Genomic DNA, 20,151 nt, shown 5'->3' with positions numbered 1-20,151 from the left:
CTCCCTCTCCATCCAATCAACCATCAGCTTGTCTGGTCCTTCCTTCACAATATTTTTTTACATCTGCCCCCTTTCCACACCTCCTTGTTGTATATTACTACCAATCACTTCATAGCTGTACACTATGTATTACTATGAAGTTTCTGATCTAATAGTTTTTCCCTTCCTTTAAATACTCAGATACCACCAACAGACTAACTTTTAAAAAATACCTCCTTTTACATGATCATGGAAACTTTCAGAAGTTCCCTACTGACTCTGACATATAAAGTTCAAACTCAAGGTCTTCCAGAAATCCACAAGCTATGTACTAAAATTTCCCCCTAGAACAACCAAGTCAACAGATGAAACAACATCTGATCCAGTGTAGACTCTGAGCCATTGTAAATTTTACTGACCATTTATTGAGTGAAAAAGTCAGGCTCTCTGGGAGTTCCCATGGTGGCACAATGGTAACGAACCTGACTAGCATCCATGAGGTTGTAGGTTTGATCCCTGGCTTTGATCAGTGGGTTAAGGATTCTGCATTGCTGTGGGCTGTGGTATAGGTTGCAGATGCGGCTCAGATCCCATGTTGCTGTGACTGTGGCATAGGCAGGCAGCAACAGCTCTGATTTAACCCCTAGCCTGGGAACTTCCATGTGCTGAGGGTGTGGTGTGGCCCTAAAAGACAAAAAAAAAAAAAAAAAAAAAAAAAAAGTCAGTGCCTCTGGAAGTTACTGGGAATACAGCTTTGACTCAATCACAGATCTCTTGGAGTTTATATTATGGTAAATGAGAGCCAGACATGAACATAGAAAGTTAACTTTAGAAGAAGGCATCTGTCCCACAAGCCAGATTGTAAACATGCTTAGTATTCAGTGGAGAGATGGATAAAGGGCTTAACCTGGACTTTGATAACTATATAAATAAATGTTTATTTGCCTATGTAGTTTGGTTTTCAACTCAGTATTAGAAATGGACACTGTTAGGTTTTATTCAATGCAACATCTACAAAGCACAGTGTACTGAACACAAACTTTTCTATGTGAAATAGGAGAAGGCACAACCTTTCTTTGCTCTGCAGCCAACCCCTTTTCCAGGGCCTGCATTCAAAAAAGATAAATGAAGGGCAGAATTTCACTAGCAGTTAAATAGAAGAAAGGGGAGTATTCCATGATGGAATTTTAAAATGTGAGAGCTTCTATATGTCTAGAAATGTCATGAAAATTTTAAAGCCATTATTGTTGTATGAGTGTTCAGATATTTTATAGGAATGGTACCAGAAGACTACCCTACTTATGATTCAATCAGTTTTAGTTTTATATTTGTGTGGTTATTTAATGTCTAGCTATGCTATAAGCTGTAAAAAGGCAGAGATTTTAGATGAAATTTTTCCACATAGTGAAAAATATGTACAGTGTTAGTTAGAATACATGTATTATTTTAAATACTCCTAGTCTAAGGGGTAAGTAGCATTTACCCTCCCAGGTACTACTACTTCAAAACTGTAAAACATCTATATTTAAATAATAACTATAAGCTTTTGTTAATCTGTAAAACATGGATAACCTTAAGGATGAGCTATACATATTAAATGAAAAGACATTATAAACTTCTTAAAACAATGTAAGGTAAATGTTAAACTGGTGCCTATGAATACTCATAAGCCCTAGTCCTATTTAATTCATATTTATAAAGTGTATCTTTCCAAACATTCAATTTCTATAACAATAGAATAATTCTGATGTTCTTTCAAATTGTTAAAATGAGGCTGAGAAGAATAAAAGAGATTCAAGAATTGTTACTTTTTTGTTATAATTTTTAAGACAGTTATATCATTCTTATCAATTTTCTCCCTATTATTTACTATAACCCAGATTTGTTATTTTTTAAGATACATACAAGCCATTAAAATATGTATTTAAAATACACAGGTACATAAAATTTATCTTAAAGTGCATATTTTATTTTGGTAGCCAATGACCATCAATCAAACAAAGAAAAGAAAACTAATTTCATGAAGAAAGACAAATCTATGGAGTGGTTTACAGGAAGTGAAGAATGAGATGGCTCAACTAAACCAACTTGGAATCATTAACTACAAAATGTCTAACTGCAAGACAAGTGTCAAAATGGGACATTTAAGGAGTTTTGAAATGTTACACATCTTTCTTGAGCTTTTGTTACTTTTTCAAGATTACATGTAAAAGTTACACAAATCATAGTAATAGCTAAAAATACCAACCTACAAAAGCAGTGATTTGTAATATAAAGTTTTATTTTAATATATATCTGTCTTCAAATCAGTTGTCATCTGAGGTACTCAGTTAAGTTGTGGTTTGCACTTCCTCAACTTGACAAGAAAGGCTAGTTTAAGGAGAGAAAAAAGTAAGGTCATTACAATAATGGGAGAAAACACCATATAATACAGCCTGAAAAACATTACTCACCCGTATGACCAGTTTGCCAGTGTATAGGTCTAGCAATATAGGGAAATGATCCATAGGGAAAATCACAAGGTGATTCTTCTGTTATAGAACAAAATATGTGTTGTAAGCTACATAAAATATTTTATAGTTTGTTCACAACACTGTTAAAAAAAATTACTGTGAGAAGTTTTTTTCTTTCAGACTTTTTTTAAGTACTTATTTTGGAGCTACTCTGAAAGTTATCTTACAGAAACTTGATTAAGGATTACATGATAAACTTCTGTATGCTTTTATGGTCAAACGGATAAACCCATATCATAAGTCAATGAATGTCTGAATGCCTAAATAATGTGTACATACAACAAGGACCTAAACTTAGTTCTTTGAAAAGTTCCCCCAGCATCTTAGAAGCTGCTTTTTGGAATATTAGCTATTTACATGTCACATCCTATTAAAATTCTTTCCATTCAGTGATAATCACTGATCTAAATTTAAAACATTCTTTAGGAGTTCCTGTCATGGTTCCTGTCAGGAACCATGAGGTTGTGGGTTCGACCCCTGGCCTTGCTCAGTGGGTTAAGGATCCGGCGTTGCCGTGAGCTGTGGTGTAGGTTGCAGACGTGGCTCAGATCCCAAGTTGCTGTGGCTGTGGCATAGCCCAGTGGCTATAGCTCCGATTAGACTCCTAGCCTGGGAACCTCCATAATGCCGCGGGAGCAGCTCAAGAAAAGGCAAAAAGACAAAAAAAAAAAAAAAATTCTTTAGTATATTTAAAGTATTTCATAAGCCAACCCCCTTGTCACAAGTAAAATACGTATATTATAAAAAGTTTAATTCTTCAAAGCTATCAGTTTTACATAAAAGGCAGGAAAAGTCATTGTTCTGCCTCCTAGAGATTTTAACAGAATAAATAACCACATTTCAATTTCCATAGGAAAAAATAATAAATCCCTGAGAAATATTTTTATAACATATTGTCAATATGCTCAGGAATGTATCCTCCATTCATTATTGCAGACACAAGCATAAAATAAAACTGAAGCTCACCGTGATCATCCTCTTGAAACATCTCACCTTCAATTCTAATTTTCTTTTGAGAATGTGATTGTAAATCTGTGTTGATTTTAGGTTCCACTTTTTGAGCTAAAAGTCCATTTTTCTGTTTTGCAAGGCAAACCAACCAATCTCTGACAATAACTTCGCTTATCTTTTCACATGAAAGGGCAAGTTCACATACACGAATTCCATCTAAAAGTTCAATAACCTGTGTGATGCTTTCAGAAAAGTGAAAAATGTACTTTAAATGTCTACTAAAACAATAACTTTATATTTTAAGTTCACTATACCTCTCATCTCAATTTAAATGCTATACTGAAATCAAGAGGGCAAAAAAAGTAAAAACGCAAGTTAGGGCACATAAGAATCAATTTCACAGAATACTAAATAAAAAAAATACAGAGACTATAACTTAACATCAGTGTTCACATTACACTGTTAAAAACTTTTCTCCTGGAGTTTCCCGTTGTGGCTCAGTGGTTAACAAATCCGACTAGGAACCATGAGGTTGCAGGTTGCAGGCCTTGCTCAGTGGGTTAAGGATCCGGCGTTGCCGTGAGCTGTGGTGTAGGTTGCAGACGCGGCTCGGATCCCATGTTGCTGTACCTGTGGCGTAGGCCGGCGGCTATAGCTCGAATTAGATCCCTAGCCTGGGAACCTCCATATGCCATGGGAGTGGCCCTCAAAAAGGCAAAAAGACAAAAAAAACACTTTTCTTCTAGGAGTTTCTGTTGTGGCGCAGTGGTTAACAAATCCGACTAGGAATCATGAGGTTTCGGGTTCCATCCCTGGCCTCCCTCAGTGGGTTAAGGTTCCGGCATTGCCGTGAGCTGTGGTGTAGGTTGCAGACTCGGCTTGGATCTGGCATTGCTGCGGCTGTGGCCTAGGCCGGCAGCAACAGCTCCGACTGGACCCCTAGCCTGGGAACCTCCATGTGCTGCAGGTGCGGCCCTATAAAGACAAAAGACAAAAAAAAAACAAAACAACTTTTCTTCTAAATTGTCAGAAGAGGAGTTCCCATCATGGCACATCAGAAGCAAATCTGACTAGGAACCATGAGGTTGTGCGTTTGATCCCTGGCCTCACTCAGCGGGTTAAGGATCAGGCATTGCCATGAGCTGTGCTGCAGGTCGCAGACAAAGCTCAAATCTCGCTTTGCTGTGGCTGTGGCACAGGCCAGCAGCTATAACTCAATTCGACCCCTGGCCTGGGACCCTCCACATGCCACTAGTGCAGCCCCAAAAAGCAAAAAATAAATAAGTTGTCAGAAGAAATATCTATCTTCTATTACCATTTATGTAAAGTATGATTTAAACAGTAATACAACTGAATTTGGGACATATGCTGTTTCATAACATTTTTTTTCCACAAGATAACATATACACCTAACTCAGTTACAAAATGAACATTTTAGCCTAGTACTTAAAAGTCTATTTAAAGTAACATTACAAAGAAGAACATCCATGTAACTCACTTACAAAATGAACATTTTAGCCTAGTACTTAAAAGTCTATTTAAAGTAAAAAAACATTACAAAGAAGAACAGCCATGTTACTCACTTTGCTAGATAGACAGCACATATACCACCCTGTTTAAGATTTGGGTATAAAATAGGCAAAGCAACTTGAGGATTCAGCATATCCAAAGCTACCTGCAGTAGGGAAAAGAGAATCAGACTGAGTTTTGTTTAAATCATGTGTTTTTTCTTATTGTGCTGAAATGATACACTTTGGGAAAACAATTACTCAAAGTATTTCATTTTTAAAAATACAGTACTAATGATTGACATTTTACTCCCTTCAAAAAGGCATATTTATTATTATACAATTTGTCATAGTACTGGACTACATAAAAATCATAATGGCATGTCTTACAATTAGCAATATTGATAATATAGCAATCTTTAGCTGTATTTTATACACACATATATATATACATACACATATACACACACAGGGGTGACCCCTGAACAACTGCACGGCCCACTTACAGACAGATTTTTTCAAATAGTAAACACTATAGTACTACACGATCTGTGGGTGGCTGAATCCAAAGAACTTCGCATACACTGGAAACATGGATAGGGCTATACTCAGGTCTTTGACTGCATGTAAGGTTGATGCCCCTAAACCCCATATTATTCAAAGGTCAACTGTATATACAAAGTTTCAACACTTTAGATCAGTTTTTGGCAACAGAAATTCACATTAGCTCAAATATATATTTTTATGTCCAAAAGACAAATTCTGAATATTAATTTCAGAGATTCTAAAATGCAGGAATCATGTTCCTTATTTTCACTCACCTGCAGAATACAGGGCTTTACTCACAAAAGATGTCAAATGAATATAATGAGTAAGCGAAATTTTCAAAAAAAAAAAGTCACTGAAAACAAATGGTCAAAATAGAAAACAAAGATACTTACTGGTAGACAACTCCAGAAATCTAATCTAGTTGGCACATCATTATATTTACTAAATGAGATATTATTCTGTTTACATTTAAAAAAAAACAGTAATAAGGGGTTATCATTCATTATTAATTCATCAAATATTTATTGAGCACCCTCCATGTGCCAAGTATTTTGCTAAGTGGTAAAAATGTAATGGGAGCTTACAGTTTGTTCCATAGGAACTTATAGCCTAACTAAGGGATAGATATTAAACAAAAAATCTACTATGTGATTCAGAGGGTAATAAGTGACCTGAAGAACTGCAAGATGATAGAGGAGAATATGAAGGACAGAGTGACAGAGCAGGGAAAGAAGGGCTATATTATACACAGGCTGGTCAGTGAAGAGACCTGAGGAAAATGATTGTGCTTACCCTGTGGGAATGTAGGGGGGGAAGTGTGCTCCAGATGGAGAGAACAGCAAATACAAATGTTCTGAGGCTGTAGGATACTTGGTGGGTCTGAGAAGGCAAGGCCACTGTCGCTGCAGTGTAGACAAAAGGGGGAGAATGGTGAGAGATGAGTTCTTAGATGGTGGGGATGTGGGTGGAATGGGGGAGGGACAGATTAAGTAGAATCTTACAGGCTCCAGCTTTACACAAGAAGAGAGAAGCTACTGGAGAGTTTTAGACGTGATCTGACTTTTCAAAATGGCAAATTTTATGTTAGTTTATTACACACAAGAAAGTTTAAAATTCATTACCCTCTGAATTTCCATGCACCCCCCCAAAGGCTTTTCTATTTATAGATTTAAAATTTAAGGCCCAGGAACTTCCATGTGCTGCAGATGCAGCCAAAACACTCATCAGTAGTTCCCCATTATCTACAAGATAATGTCCATGATGCCCCAGCTTGACATGCATACAAGAGTTCATTATCTAGTCCCTCAGGACTTACAGCTTCTTCGCTGCATTAGACCCAATTCTACAGTCATGATGTTTCATGCTTTTGCGTCTTTCTGGTAAACGTTTGTATGTTTATCTTTTAAATTGAAAGTTCCTTTAAACATAGAATTCATTTTTGTCTTAGCATAGTACATGGCACATGGCGGGTCTCTAATAAATGTTTGTTGAATTAGGAAAGTGGTTCGAGGAGTTCCTGTTGTGGCTAAGTGGTAATGAACATGACTAGTGTCCATGAGGATGCAGGTTTGATCCCTGGCCCCGTGGGTTAAGGGATCTGGCCTTGCCGTGATTGCATTGCTGGGTCTGTGGTGCAGGCCAGCAGCTGTAGCTCCAATTCAACACCTAGTCTGGGAACTTCCATATGCAGCCTTAAAAAGAAAAGAAAAAAGTATATATATGTATAACTAGGTCACTTTGCTGGGCAGAAATTAGCATAACACTGAAAATCAACTATACTTTAGAAATAAATAAGGAAAATTCTTCCTGATCTAGTTTAACTTAATTCTATAAGTAATTTATTTATGAACACCAACTATAATTCTTTGCCCCAATAGTATGTGACTTCCCAGCAGCTGAGAGTTCTTCTCCTTCCATATTCTCTCATATTGAGTATTTATCTGGCACTATGATTCAAGAGAGATTCAACTGAATAAATCTACTAAGGCATATTCTTCCCTGTAGATCAGGGATGGATGGCTCAGCGTGTTTCTACCAAGTTATAACAATATTGTTAAAATCCTTGGTGGTGTTTCATACTTATCAAGCAAAATTCTGATGACCAATGACCCTCCCAGCGACCTGTGACATTCCTATGGATGGCCTACACAGAGCAAGTCCTCTTTCTGCCTTCACTGAGCTATAATACTCAAGCCAAACAGGGTGAGGAAAAACCCCAAAAAACTGTGGTCCTTGTGTCTAGGAAGCTGTGCCACTGTAACTGCTGGTTTCAGTTATATTAGAGATAGGACCCAGTTCTGATGAAAATCACTTCCTTGAACTTTACTTCATTTCTCACCTAGTTTCCCTTACCTTCCTAAAACAACCTAACCCTCCAACAGCCAATTAAGAAGAGCGAAAAAGACTCCTTACCCAGACCTCAGTCCATAGCGTCAAGCTATGAACTGATAAACTGCATGATCAAGGAAATGGAAACTCTGAAGTCAACTAATGTCTGTGTCCCACATCTCCGCCATCACTAGTCACAGCTTAAAGTGGCATCCCCGGGTCATCTATCCTGTATCTTCAAACTACTCTTCTTCTCCTCCCCTAACTCAACTTCTCACTGTTCCACTTCCTTACAAATCCCTCCACTCTCTGGAGCTTTGCTCACAATAAATATGCCTCTATCCTCAACATCTTTTTTTTTTTTGTCTGGCTGCACCTGCAATATATGGGAGTTCCTGGGCCAGGGACTGAATCTGAGATGCAGCTGCAAACTATGCCCTAGCTAAGGCAATGCTGAATCCTTAACCAACTGTGCCACAGTGGGAATCTTCTGGGGATCAAACCCACACCTCAGCACCTGAGCTGCCACAGAGACAGCACCAGATCCTTAACCCGCTGCGCCACAGGGAATCTCCTATCCTCAACATTTTTAATTAACACTCTTCTACCAACTATCTAAAGATGCCTCTCATCTCTTCCCTCAAAAATGGAGGCTATGGGAGTTCCTTTCATGGCTCAGTGGTTAACGAATCCGACTAGGATCCATGGGGAGGCAGGTTCCATCCCCGGCCTCACTCAGTGGGTTAAGGATTGGCATTGCCGTGAGCTGTGGTGTAGGTTGCAGATGCAGCTTGGATCCTGAATTGCTGTGGCTGTGGTGTAGACTGGCAGCTACAGCTCTGATGTGGGAGTACCCCTAGCTTGGGAACTTCCATATGCTGCAGGTGCAAAATCTCACCACATGCAGTCAGGTGTTGTGCTCAGTATGTTCCCACTGCTGATTCCAAATTATTATTCCTTTATCCTAGAAATGTTGAAGTCTGTGATGCTTAACTAGTCCTCCTAGTATTTCATCATTACCCCACATTTATTAACAGCTTTGGACCTAATTCAGTATATATCTCTGCTCTAAATCCCACCATATTAAAGGAAAACATTCCTCCCACTCCTAGAAACAGAAATCGGGCAAATAACGAAGAAAGGCCCTTTTCCATACAATAGAAGTATGGTCCTTGTTTTCTTTGCACTCAGTATTAGGTAATATCATAGGACCCACTTTAGAAAACTTACCGCATCAAATGTTAAAGACTGTATATCTTCAGCTGCTCCTGAAATATCCTTATGAATAAAATCCACGTTGTCTGGCCACTCTTCTACATGACTCATTTTCCATGAATCACGCCAGTGTTTGTAATTCTTCTTAGCCAGTTCATGGTGGTCTTTTCGTATTTCAAAACTTATGACTCGTCCTTGCAATCCAACTTAATTTGTTAACGAGTTATGATGATATATGTTATTAATCCATTTATAAAGAATGCCAAAGTTTTACTTTGCAACAATATTACACAGATGTGAAAAAAATAATTCAAATAGTTCCAGGTTACAAAAGTCTCTATCCTATCCCAGATCCCCAATCAATCTTCCTCTTCAGAGGCAACCAGATCACCAGTTCTCTACCCTTCCCCAGATGGTGCCTATACAAGTGTGCAAATATCTCTTTCTTGTTGCCCTTAATCTATGTTGTGACCTATTTATTATATACTGTCCTGTACCTTCCTTCTTATTTACTGATGCCATTTCAGTGATTAATGATCAACTGCATTTTTTTCCCCTTTTGTGGCCACCTCACAGCCTATGGAATTCCCAGGCCAGGGATCAGATCCGAGCTGCAGTTGCCACCTAAGCCGCAACTGCAGCAATACTGGATCCTTAACCCAGGCTGGGGAATGAACCCGAATCCCAGCGGTCCCAAGATGCATCCGATCCTGTTGCGCCACAGCGGGAACTCCATTTTTCAAACAGCTATTATGTTCTATTGTATGGCTATGCCGTGGTTTATTTAACCAGTTCCCTACTGATGAACATTTAGCTTGTTTCTAGTCTTGGGCTACTACAAACAATATTCCAATGAAAATTATTTTGCCTAAGTCTTTATATACATGAGTCAGTATATCTACAGGAAAAAGTTCTAAAAATGAATTACTGGCTCAAGGGTATGTGGATTTTCTATTCCTCAAAATTATTGCCAAATTGTCCTCAAGAAAAAAAAGATACCACATGATATCACTTATATGTGGCTCTAAAATATGACACAAAGAAACTTATTTACAAAACAGAAACAAATTCGCAAACATAGAAAACAAACTTATGGTTACCAAAGGAGGAGGGGAAGGATAAACTAAGAGTTTAGGGTTAGCAAACACAACTCACTATATATAAAATAGATAAATAACGAGGTTCTACTGGATAGCACAGGGAACTGTATTCAATATCTTGTAATAAGCCATAACTGAAAAGAATATGATAAAAAAACATAACAGAAGGAGCAACAGAAAGCAAAGAATAAATGACAAAATGGAAAGAAAAATAGTTGCCTACATTTGATTTCAAGGAGAATGCTCTCTATCACAAAGTTAAGGGAATATTTCTAAAACATACGTCTCTATTTAGCTTTGTTACTATGAACAGATTGAATGTTTTGTCATCTAAATTCAGCTCCTTTATCCCAATCTCTTACCTGCTTTGGATAGAAATAAACTCATTCCACCAGAGCCCGAGCCAGCTTCCAAAACAGTATCACCTGGGTGGATATTCATCATCAACAGTATCATATTCATATCCTACAATCAAAAAAAAAAAAACAGCATGGGTGACTCTGTGACCAATAAATATGTACTAAGCACCTACTCCTATAAACACTCTATTGGACTTGAGAAAAAGAATAAGAAAGAAAAGGATTAAACTCTGTCCCTGCTTACCAAGAGTTTATGTTTTACTGGATGAAATAAGAGATTTAATAATCAATTAGCAGGAGATCCCACTGTGGTGCAGTTAGTTAAGAATACTATTGCAGGAGTTCCCGTCATGGCTCAGTGGTTAACAAACCCAACTAGCATCATGAGGATGCAGGTTCGATCCCTGGCCTCACTCAGTGGGTTAAGGATCTGGCATTGCCATGAGCTGTGGTGTAGGCTGCAGACACAGCTTGGATCCCGAGTTGCTGTGGCTCTGGCATAGGCTAGCGGCTACAGCTCCAACTGGATCCCTAGCCTGGGAACCTCCATATGCTGCAGGTGCAGCCCTGAAATGACAAAAAGAAAAAAAAAAAAAAAAAAAAAAAGAATACTACTGCAGGAGTTCCCATTGTGACTATAACATCCTGACCAGTATCCACGAGGATGTGGGTTCGATCCCTGGCTCTACTCAGTAGGATAAGGATCCAATTTGTCATGAATTGTGGCATAGGTTGCAGATGCAACTCAGATGTGGCGTTGCTATGGCTGTGGTGTAAGTCAGCAACTGCAGCTCCAATTCGACCCCTAGCCTGGGAACTTCCATGTGGCGCACATGTGGCCCTGAAGAGAAGAGAAGAGAAGAGAGGAGAAGAGAAAAGAATAGAATCCAACTGCAGTGGCCCAGGTTGCTGCAGAGGCCTGGGATCAACCCCCAGCCCTGCATAGTAGGTTAAGGATCTGGCATTGCCATATAGCTCTGGCATAGGTTGAAGCTGTAGCTAAGATTCGATCCTTCTGTAAGCCACGAGTGCACCCCCCCAAAAATAAATAGATAAAAATAATCAACTTAGCAAATACAGCAGCTCATCAGTATAATACTGAAATTACAGACAATGAGTAAAAACAGGAGTTTGGAGAAAGGAAAAATCAGCAGACTGACCTAGCTTAAGAACATAGAATGGAGAGTTTGGGGAAACAGATCCAAGGGAGAAAGAGCTTTAAACAAAACAGAAGTAGAATAAACAGTTTGCCCATCCCAGGAGGAGCGATGAGAGATGTGAATCCAGGCTAAAGCATTTGAACCTAACCTAGTAAGTAACCGGGGCATGTCACTAAGGTAACAGGGTTGTCATTTTATAAAGATTGAGCTGTCAGAGGAATACAAGATGTACAAGAATAGAGGAAAATTTGAGGCAGAAATATCAGTTGGAAGTTATTATGTAACCGCTTCAACCTCCTCAGGAAGTGATGAACATCTCATTTAGAATTAGGACACCAAAATAGACAGGAGGACCCGTTTGTCAAACTTTATAACTAGAGTATTGTTAAGAGGGATATCATGGATGACAGTAATAATAAGTGTTTATTGAAACTTTACCACGTGCCAGGTGTCTGCTAATTATGCAAACTGCTTTCAAACATTTCTTTAATTAGAATCATAATATGAGAAAAGTATCATCATCTCCATCCTAAGGATGAGAAATCAAAGAGGTTAAGTAATTTGTCCAAAGTCACACAGCCAGGAATTAAGTGGGCAAGTTAGGAGTAGAATGGACATTGAACACACTTGGCTGTTACACTACACCAAATGTTATATAGAGAGAAAATTTTAAATGTTACCATTTATTTCAAAGTTCCCCCTAGAGCAAACCTTTCAAAGTTGCTAATAAGCAGCACATTTAGTAAGTCTTTATTCTTTTTCCATCTCTGAGAAAAGCTGCTGTGAAAACTGTAAAAGAAATAGGAGGGTTTCTAGGATTCTCTGTCAAGTCACAACAAAATTGTGTATTAAATATAAATTTGCAGAGAAAACTTTAATTTGAAAAGATACATGCACCTCAGTATTCACTGCAGCACATTTACAGTAGTCAAGACATGGACTTCCATCGTGGCTCGGCAGAAAACATGTCTGACAGGTATCCATGAGGACACAGGTTCGACCCCTGGCCTCGCTCAGTGGGTTAAGGATCTGGTGTTGCCGTGAGCTATGGTGTAGGTTGCAGACACAGCTTGGATCTGGTGTGGCTGTGGCTGGCAGCTATAGCTCCAATGGGACCCAAAGCCTGAGAACCTCTATATGCCACAGGTGTGGCCCTTAAAAGACAAAACAAACAAACAAACGAAAACATACCAATAGCCAAGACATGGAAGTAACCTAAATGTCCATCAACAGAGGAATAGGGAGTTCCCATCGTGGCGCAGTGGTTAACGAATCCGACTAGGAACCATGAGGTTGCGGGTTCGGTCCCTGCCCTTGCTCAGTGGGTTAACCATCCGGCGTTGCCATGAGCTGTGGTGTAGGTCGCAGACGCGGCTCGGATCCTGCGTTGCTGTGGCTCTGGCGTAGGCTGGCGGCTACAGCTCTGATTAGACCCCTAGCCTGGGAACCTCCATATGCCTCGGGAGTGGCCCAAGAAATGACAAAAAAAAAAAGAAAAAAAACAACAACAACAAAAACAAAAAAAACAGAGGAATAGATAAGAAATGCTACAGATATACAAATGGAATATTACTCAGTCATTAAAAAAGAATGAAATAATGCCATTTGCAGCAACATCATGTGATATCACCTATAAGTGGAATCTAAAAAAAGAGAATACAAATGAACAAATAAGACTTACAAACTTTGAAAAACTTACGGTTACCAAAGGGGACAGGCAGAGGGAGTAGAAGGGGTGGACCAGGGGTTTGGGACTGGCATATGAACACTACATATATGGAATGACTGGCCAATATGGACAAGCCATATAGCACAGCAAACTGTACCCAATATTCTGTGACAATCTATATGGGAAAAGAAAAGAATCTGAAAGACAATGGATATGTATATATGTACGATCGAGTCACTTTGGTATACTGCAGAAATTATCACAACCTTGTAAATCAACTATACTCCAATAAAACTTTAAAAATAAATAAATAAATATAGGTTTGGATGCATAAGAAACTATTTAACAGGTACAGTTGTCTAATTAAAAGCCAAAGTGGGGAGTTCCCATTATGGCTCAGCATAAACAAATCCAACTAGTATCCATGAGGACTCAGGTTCGATACCTGGCCCTGCTCAGTGGTTGGAGCATCCGGCATTGCAGTGAGCTGTGATGCAGGTCATAGACTTGGCTTGGATCTTGCTTGGATCTTGTGTTGCCATGGCTGTGGTGTAGGCCAGCAGCTATAGCTCCAATTTGACCCCTAGCCTGGGAACCTCCATGTGCCTTGGGTGTGGCCCTAAAAACCAAAGCCAAAATGTATTTTCTGAAATGATGGACTAAGGCTTGAACCAAAAATGATACACAGACACATAATTTTCAAGGTATACTAGTCAAAAGCTTTCATTGGCATATGCTAGGTCTTTCAGACAAACATCTCCTCGCCTGTGAACCAGGCCCATGGGATTAGAGACAGGAGGGGCCACAGACAACTTCACACAGCAGCAGGAAGTAGCTTGGGTAGTTATTTCAATAAAATGCCCTAGAGAAGGCAGTTCTATTTCCTTGGTTATTTTCATATAAGATATAGAAACTTAGAGTAATGAAATAAAATTTTTTTAAAAACAAAACATTTTAGCACACCTTAACTTTTGCTTCCTGCTATTCAGGTTACCTAGTCTCTCTCTCTTTTTTTTTTCTTTGCTTTTTTTTAGGGTCACACCCATGGCATATGGAAGTTCCCAGGCTAGGGGCCAAATGGGAGCTACAGCTGCTGGCCTACACCACAGGTCACACCAACTATGGATCCTTAACCCACTGAGTGAGGCCAGGTATTGAACCTGCATCCTCATGAATATCTAGTCAGATTCATTTATGCCGAGCCATAACGGAAACTCCCGTGATTTTTTTTTTGTTTGTTTGTTTTTGGCCACAGCCCACAGCCTGTGCAAGTTCCCAGGCCAGGGATCAAACCTGTGCCACAGCAGTGACCCAAGCCACAGCAGTAACGATGCCAGATCCTCAGCCCAATGCACCACCAGAGAACTCCACCATTGTGATATTTTAACCATCATATTTAATAAGGCATGTTATTAGAGGTATATTTCATCAACAATAGCTATATTACCATGCTTTTCCCTTTAGAAAAAAAGTTTTGATGTCCCCTGGTGACCTAGCTGTTAAGGACTTGGCATTGTCACTGCTGTTACAATAAAGTATACGTTTAAAAAAAATCACAACGGTACTAAAAAAATGTCCCCAAGAATTCAATATACTCTTGAATGCTGAACTTGCAAACTAAGAATTACAGGGAACAAATATACATACTTATGTGCCTACTGAGTCCACATCACACTGTGGTAAGTCACTGCACAGATCAGAGCATCAAGGCTCCCAGATTAAAATTAAAATCTGGCGTTTCTTCCTAAAATTAGCAAACATAAGATATGTAAAAGTCATAGCCATTGGTTTAAAAAAAGGTGAGAACAATAAAAACATGAAACGTTCTGAGATGTGCTTTAAGTACATTGATCAGGTCTGTACTATATCGATTTGCTCTTTCTGGAACCAATATGCACCTGACTCCCATTGCATTACCTTTGGATATGTGATAGCAGGCCCTCTTTGCATCAGTAATACATAGTCCTCCAGTGTCGGCCTCCTCAGCATGAAGTGCTTACCAGCAGAACTCCTCAGTATCTGGCCGGGGAACTTCCCCACGATCTCCCTGAATGGGACTGTCCCCCAGCTACTATTTAAGTGTCCGGCGTTACTCAGCCTAAATAATTTTTTAAATTGTGTTTCTCTCTTTCTAGTCTCAGCTAAAATCAGCTCCCCAGTCCGAAAAGGCACCTCTCTGGAAGTTGACCAGGAAGAGGAGATGTGAGGTTCTTCGTCCTCGGTGGCAGACTGGGCCAAGGAGGGACCGGGCTGGCCTTCGTCTCCACTCGAGCACTCCCGCTCTTGAGGAACTGACTCCTCTCGCGGCGTCGGGGGTTTCAATCTTTCCAGTGAGGAAAGACATTTGGTCCCAAGTCCCCGGACGCGTGGGAGAGATGGAGACGACTCTGCGTCTGGGGCTTTCCTCTGTGCCTCCTCGTGCTCTCCCTCTTCATTTTGCGCGTCTCTAGGCGAGGATTCGCAACCCAGTAACCGGGCTCTGTCGAAGGGACCTTGCCTAAGGCGGCGCAGGAATCGACAGGTCCCGAGCCCCTGCCACCTCCCGAAGCGCCGCAGCCCTAGCAGAACCTGCCCCAGCTGCCTAGCTGACAGCATGACCACCCGCGCAGGCGCAGTCGCAGACGAATGACGTAGGGCCAGGCGAGGCGTTGCGCGTAGCATTGACGCACCAGCTCGGGGCTGGGCAGCATTTCGCGGGAAGAGCTGTGCTGCAGCGCCTTCGTCCGAAGGGGGGCCGCGACAGAGTTGGCAACCCGGAGCGGAGAGGTCCTGTAGAGTTAATGTCCCGTGTAGCGGCACAGTTTCCTCTTCGGAATGTGTGCAGAGTAAACAATTGACCGCTGACACATCTCCACCGCCTCGTCTGGGGACAAGAGGATTAAAAAAGACACAGCCTGTCAAAGCGCTGTCTAAGCTGAAGTCCTGTACCGGGGTTAACTTCCTAGTAATCAGGAACTGGAAGGTCACTGGGTCGCACCCCCCACCCCCCCGCGAGATGTATAAGTAAAACTGGCCCGGAGATGTGTTTGACAGATTACACTGGGACGTGCCGCCCACTAACCAGTGTTCCTTTCCCAGTTGAAGGGGTCCTTTCTCCCCCCGTCCCAGCAAGTCCCTTCTGACTGGACCCTGACCACCTGCATGCCCTCCCCAGGCTCAGAGAGTCAGCGACCCTCAATTAATGTAACTATTCACTGTGTGCTCATGTAACAGAATTGTTTTTAATAATTAAAGTATAGTACTTAGTTAACCAAGTGTTTTACCCTCCCCAAAGCTAAGTAAAGTATATTTATTTATTTATTTATTTATGTCTTTTCTAGGGCCGCTCCTGCGGCATATGGAGATTCCCAGGCAAGGGTCTAATCGGAGTTGTAGCCGCTGGCCTACGCCACAGCCACAGCAACAGCAACACAAGATCCGAGCTGCGTCTGCAACCTACACCACAGCTCACGGCAATGACAGATCCTTAACCCAATGAGCGAGGCCAGGGATCGAACCCTCAACCTCATGGTTCCTAGTCGGATTCCCTAACCACTTAGCCACGACGGGAACTCCGTAAAGTATCTTTAAAATGGGAAAAGGCTGTTGCTAAAACAGTAGCAGGATAGGGGGATGTTACAGGCTGCATTTCATCCCTCCCCCAAGTTCATGTGCTGAAATTCTAACCTTGGAGATGAGGACTTCAAATAGGTAATTAAATTAAAAAGAGGTCACTGGAATGGGCCATAATCCGATATGACTGCTGTCCTTATAAGAAGAGATTAGGACGCAGAGGAAAGACCATGTGAAGACACAGGCAGAAGATGGCCATCTACAAGCCAGGAAGAGAAGCCTCAGAAGGAACCAACATCTTGATGTTGGACTTCTAGCTGCCAGAACTGTGAGAAAATAAATTCTGTTGTTTAAGCCAAGAAAAAAAAGAGAGCATTGAGTGTATTTTTCAATTCTCTCTCATTGACTCTCTTTAAAATTGTTTGTTCCCAGATTTTGGCACACCCCCCCCTCCAATTTTTAAGTAAAAATGAATTTATTTAATCCTAAAAATAAAACAGGAGTTCCCTGGTGGTTCAGTGGATCTGGTGTTGTCACTGCTATGGCTCTAGTTACAGCTGTGGTTCGGGTTCCATCCCTGGCCAGGGAACTTCCTCATGTCTCGGGTGGAGCCAAAAAAAGGAAAAAAAAAAAACCCTAAAAATAAAACATAATTTAAAACAGAGAAAATGTTATATATGGAGTCCAAAGTCTCATTTAACGTTACATATGACAAATCTGTTTGCTTAATACAATTCAACTGGCAAAAGTTTACTGAGGGTCTAGCAATACCAGGTACACTAGGTATTTATTTTGTTTAAGTTTACAACAATCCTGTGTCAGAAATAAGTATTCCAGTTTTTGGTTTAAGAAAACTGACCCAGGGAGATTAAATGATTTGGGCAACAGCCTGTTGCTGACGAGTGGTGTAACAGGGTTTTCTATCTAGGTCAGTCTGGTTCAGCAGTCCATGCTCTTTGTACTGTAACACCCCTTCTCAAAGACTGGTCAACAGTACACTTGAATTCAGAGTTAACATCAAAATATGTTCTAAGAGCTAAGGATTCATTTTAAATTTGGGAAAATAAATCTTGTTATTACTTTCAAAGACATAAAGTAATATTTTCTCATCTGTGCTTTCTAAAACATCAGGCACCTTAAACTCCAGCATCAGGACTTCTCTCTTTTAATCCTAAACATGAAAAAAAAAAATCCTGCTCTCTCCCATCTCAACTACATGTCTCACTTTTGGTTTCAATGTGTTTTAAGAAAAGTTCTTGTCATTGCCAAATATGGGTCTAAAACCTTCTGAATCCTAAGCCTTATCGTTGGCTTTTTTTGTTGTTTGTTTTTTGCTTTTGTTTTTGTCTTTTGTCTTTAGGGCTGCACTGTGGCATATGGAGGTTCCCAGACTAGGGGTTGATGAGAGCTATAGCTGCCAGCCTATACAGCCACAGCAACTCGGGATCCGAGCCACGTCTGGGACCTACATGACAACTCACAGCAACACTGGATCCTTAACCCACTGAGCAATGCCAGGAATCGAACTCGAATCCTCATGGATACTAGTCGGGTTCGTTAATCACTGAGCCACGATGGGAATTCCTTATCATTATTTTAAAATTTTTCATTACTACTTTATTATCTCTTAAATATTATTAAATGATATTTGGCTGTTATTTCAGAAAGAGGACGAATTGGAAAGAAGGTGTATTGACAATATATGGGAAGTAAATTTACATCTCTGATTTCTGAGATAAATTGTGAACAGTAAATGGCCTTCCTTTCTCCTTGAATAACAGACACCATGACATAAATATTTGTCTTGCACATATCTAATTAAATCCATTAACATATTTTGAAAAATATAATTATTCCTTATTTTTTCACGCTCTTTCAGAGCATTTAAAGCTCTCAAAAAACAAAAACAAAAAACAGCTCTGGCTATGTGTGCCTTTCTGTTTCTGGCTATACTTTTCCTTCCCTTCTGTCTTCCCTATGAAACTGTCAACTTGCACTATGAAACTATTCTCTGAAAATGTGAGGCATTATCCACTCACAGTGTTTACTTTATGGTATAAAGCCAGAAGTTCCTGTCATCTGGTGGCATTTAGTCAAGCAACTACTTTAAAATCCAAATAGCCATTAAGACATGCTATTAGTGATGACTGACGTTTTAAAAACCTCCAGTCAAACTGGGTTACTAGGTTTAGTTCCGCAAATATTCTCCTCTAGCTCTTTGCACATGCTTCTTCCCTCCATATGACTCCAAAGGACTGGGAGAAGTGCCTCCTTTCTGTGCTCTTGGTATGTCCTGTCTTTCTTTTTTTTTTTTTTTTGTCTTTTTGCCATTTCTTGGGCCACTCCTGTGGCATATGGAGGTTCCCAGGCTAGGGGTCGAATCGGAGCTGCAGCCACCGGCCTATGCCAGAGCCACAGCAATGTGGGATCTGAGCCACGTCTGCAACCTACACCACAGGTCACAGCAACACTGGATCCTTAACCCACTGAGCAAGGCCAGGGATCAAACCTGAAACCTCATGGTTCCTAGTCGGATTCATTAACCACTGAGCCACAACGGGAACTCTGGTATGTCCTGTCTTTAGACCTATCATGGCATATGTCATTCTCTATGGAAGTTACTGTTTGCTTACTATTTCCCTGGCTAGAAGATAAGATTGTTGAGAGGGCTGCATCTGGTTCATCATTATAATTCTGTCATAGTTATATCATTTTAATCCTGTAGTATTATTTGATCTATCATTTTATGATATATATATATATATATATTTCATATCGTAATAATCCTGCCAGTGCCTGGCACACGGTATGCCCTTAGTAAATATTTGTTGAATAAGTGAGTGTAGAATGTAGGAAATGAGAAAAATAGCAGTCCTGATACCTAATTCCCCATACTAAATAATTCAACAGGTAAATACAGTCCAATTATATTTAATAGTTATATGTTTTGTTCTGTATCTACACGTGTTTAGTTTTTTTGAATGGTTGAAGTTCACAGATTTTTTTCTTACTGACTTTTAGTGAAATAGAAAGTATCTAAGTCTAAGAATATAACTACCTTTCTCTTGCTTTTTCATTTTTTTTCAAGTTGCTGCTGAACTTGAATCTGGATCCCGTAGAACTCCTCATGATTTACTGCTGTGTTACTAGAAATTGTAAATCTAAATATAGAAGTTTAAAGTTTTCTTAAATATGTGTACAGTTTTAAAGAAAAACTGGGGCGTTCCTGTGGTGGCGCAGTGGTTAACGAATCTGACTGGGAACCATG

General features: G+C 40.1%; 2 protein-coding genes across 8 annotated transcripts in view; one reads left to right on the top strand and one right to left on the bottom strand.

Annotated features, from left to right (window-relative positions):
• SPDYA (speedy/RINGO cell cycle regulator family member A) overlaps positions 1-2,288 on the top strand; it is a 36,106-nt gene extending 33,818 nt beyond the window's left edge. For 5 of the 6 annotated variants that reach the window (XM_085015942.1, XM_021085896.2, XM_085015943.1 and 2 more), the window contains one exon: positions 1,959-2,288. In XM_085015942.1, coding sequence (XP_084872068.1) covers positions 1,959-2,047 — 89 coding nt within the window. In that variant the 3' untranslated portion in view covers positions 2,048-2,288. 6 annotated transcript variants of the gene reach the window in all.
• TRMT61B (tRNA methyltransferase 61B) lies at positions 1,927-15,954 on the bottom strand. 2 transcript variants are annotated; one of them, XR_014842355.1, is made up of 8 exons: positions 15,249-15,954; positions 10,506-10,608; positions 9,059-9,249; positions 6,293-6,402; positions 5,027-5,118; positions 3,459-3,685; positions 2,433-2,510; positions 1,927-2,349 (listed from the first exon to the last, which is right to left on the bottom strand). XR_014842355.1 is itself a non-coding variant. In XM_003481258.5 (7 exons), exons 1-7 carry the CDS (start codon positions 15,924-15,926, stop codon positions 2,306-2,308), a joined length of 1,413 nt encoding a protein of 470 aa, XP_003481306.3. In that variant the 5' UTR covers positions 15,927-15,954; the 3' UTR covers positions 1,927-2,305. The 2 variants fall into 2 exon arrangements, 1 of the variants encoding a protein (XP_003481306.3); XM_003481258.5 differs by lacking the exon at positions 6,293-6,402.
• Between the last annotated feature and the right edge of the window lie 4,197 nt (positions 15,955-20,151).

Source organism: Sus scrofa, chromosome 3 (assembly GCF_054392235.1).
Source record: "Sus scrofa isolate SSC_HxYL_T2T_F1_AM1 chromosome 3, Sscrofa_HxYL_maternal_Yorkshire_Landrace_v2.0, whole genome shotgun sequence".
Taxonomy (NCBI): domain Eukaryota; kingdom Metazoa; phylum Chordata; class Mammalia; order Artiodactyla; family Suidae; genus Sus; species Sus scrofa.
The sequence above is the reverse complement of the archived record's forward strand: the minus strand, read 5'-3'. Positions and strand labels throughout refer to the sequence as shown.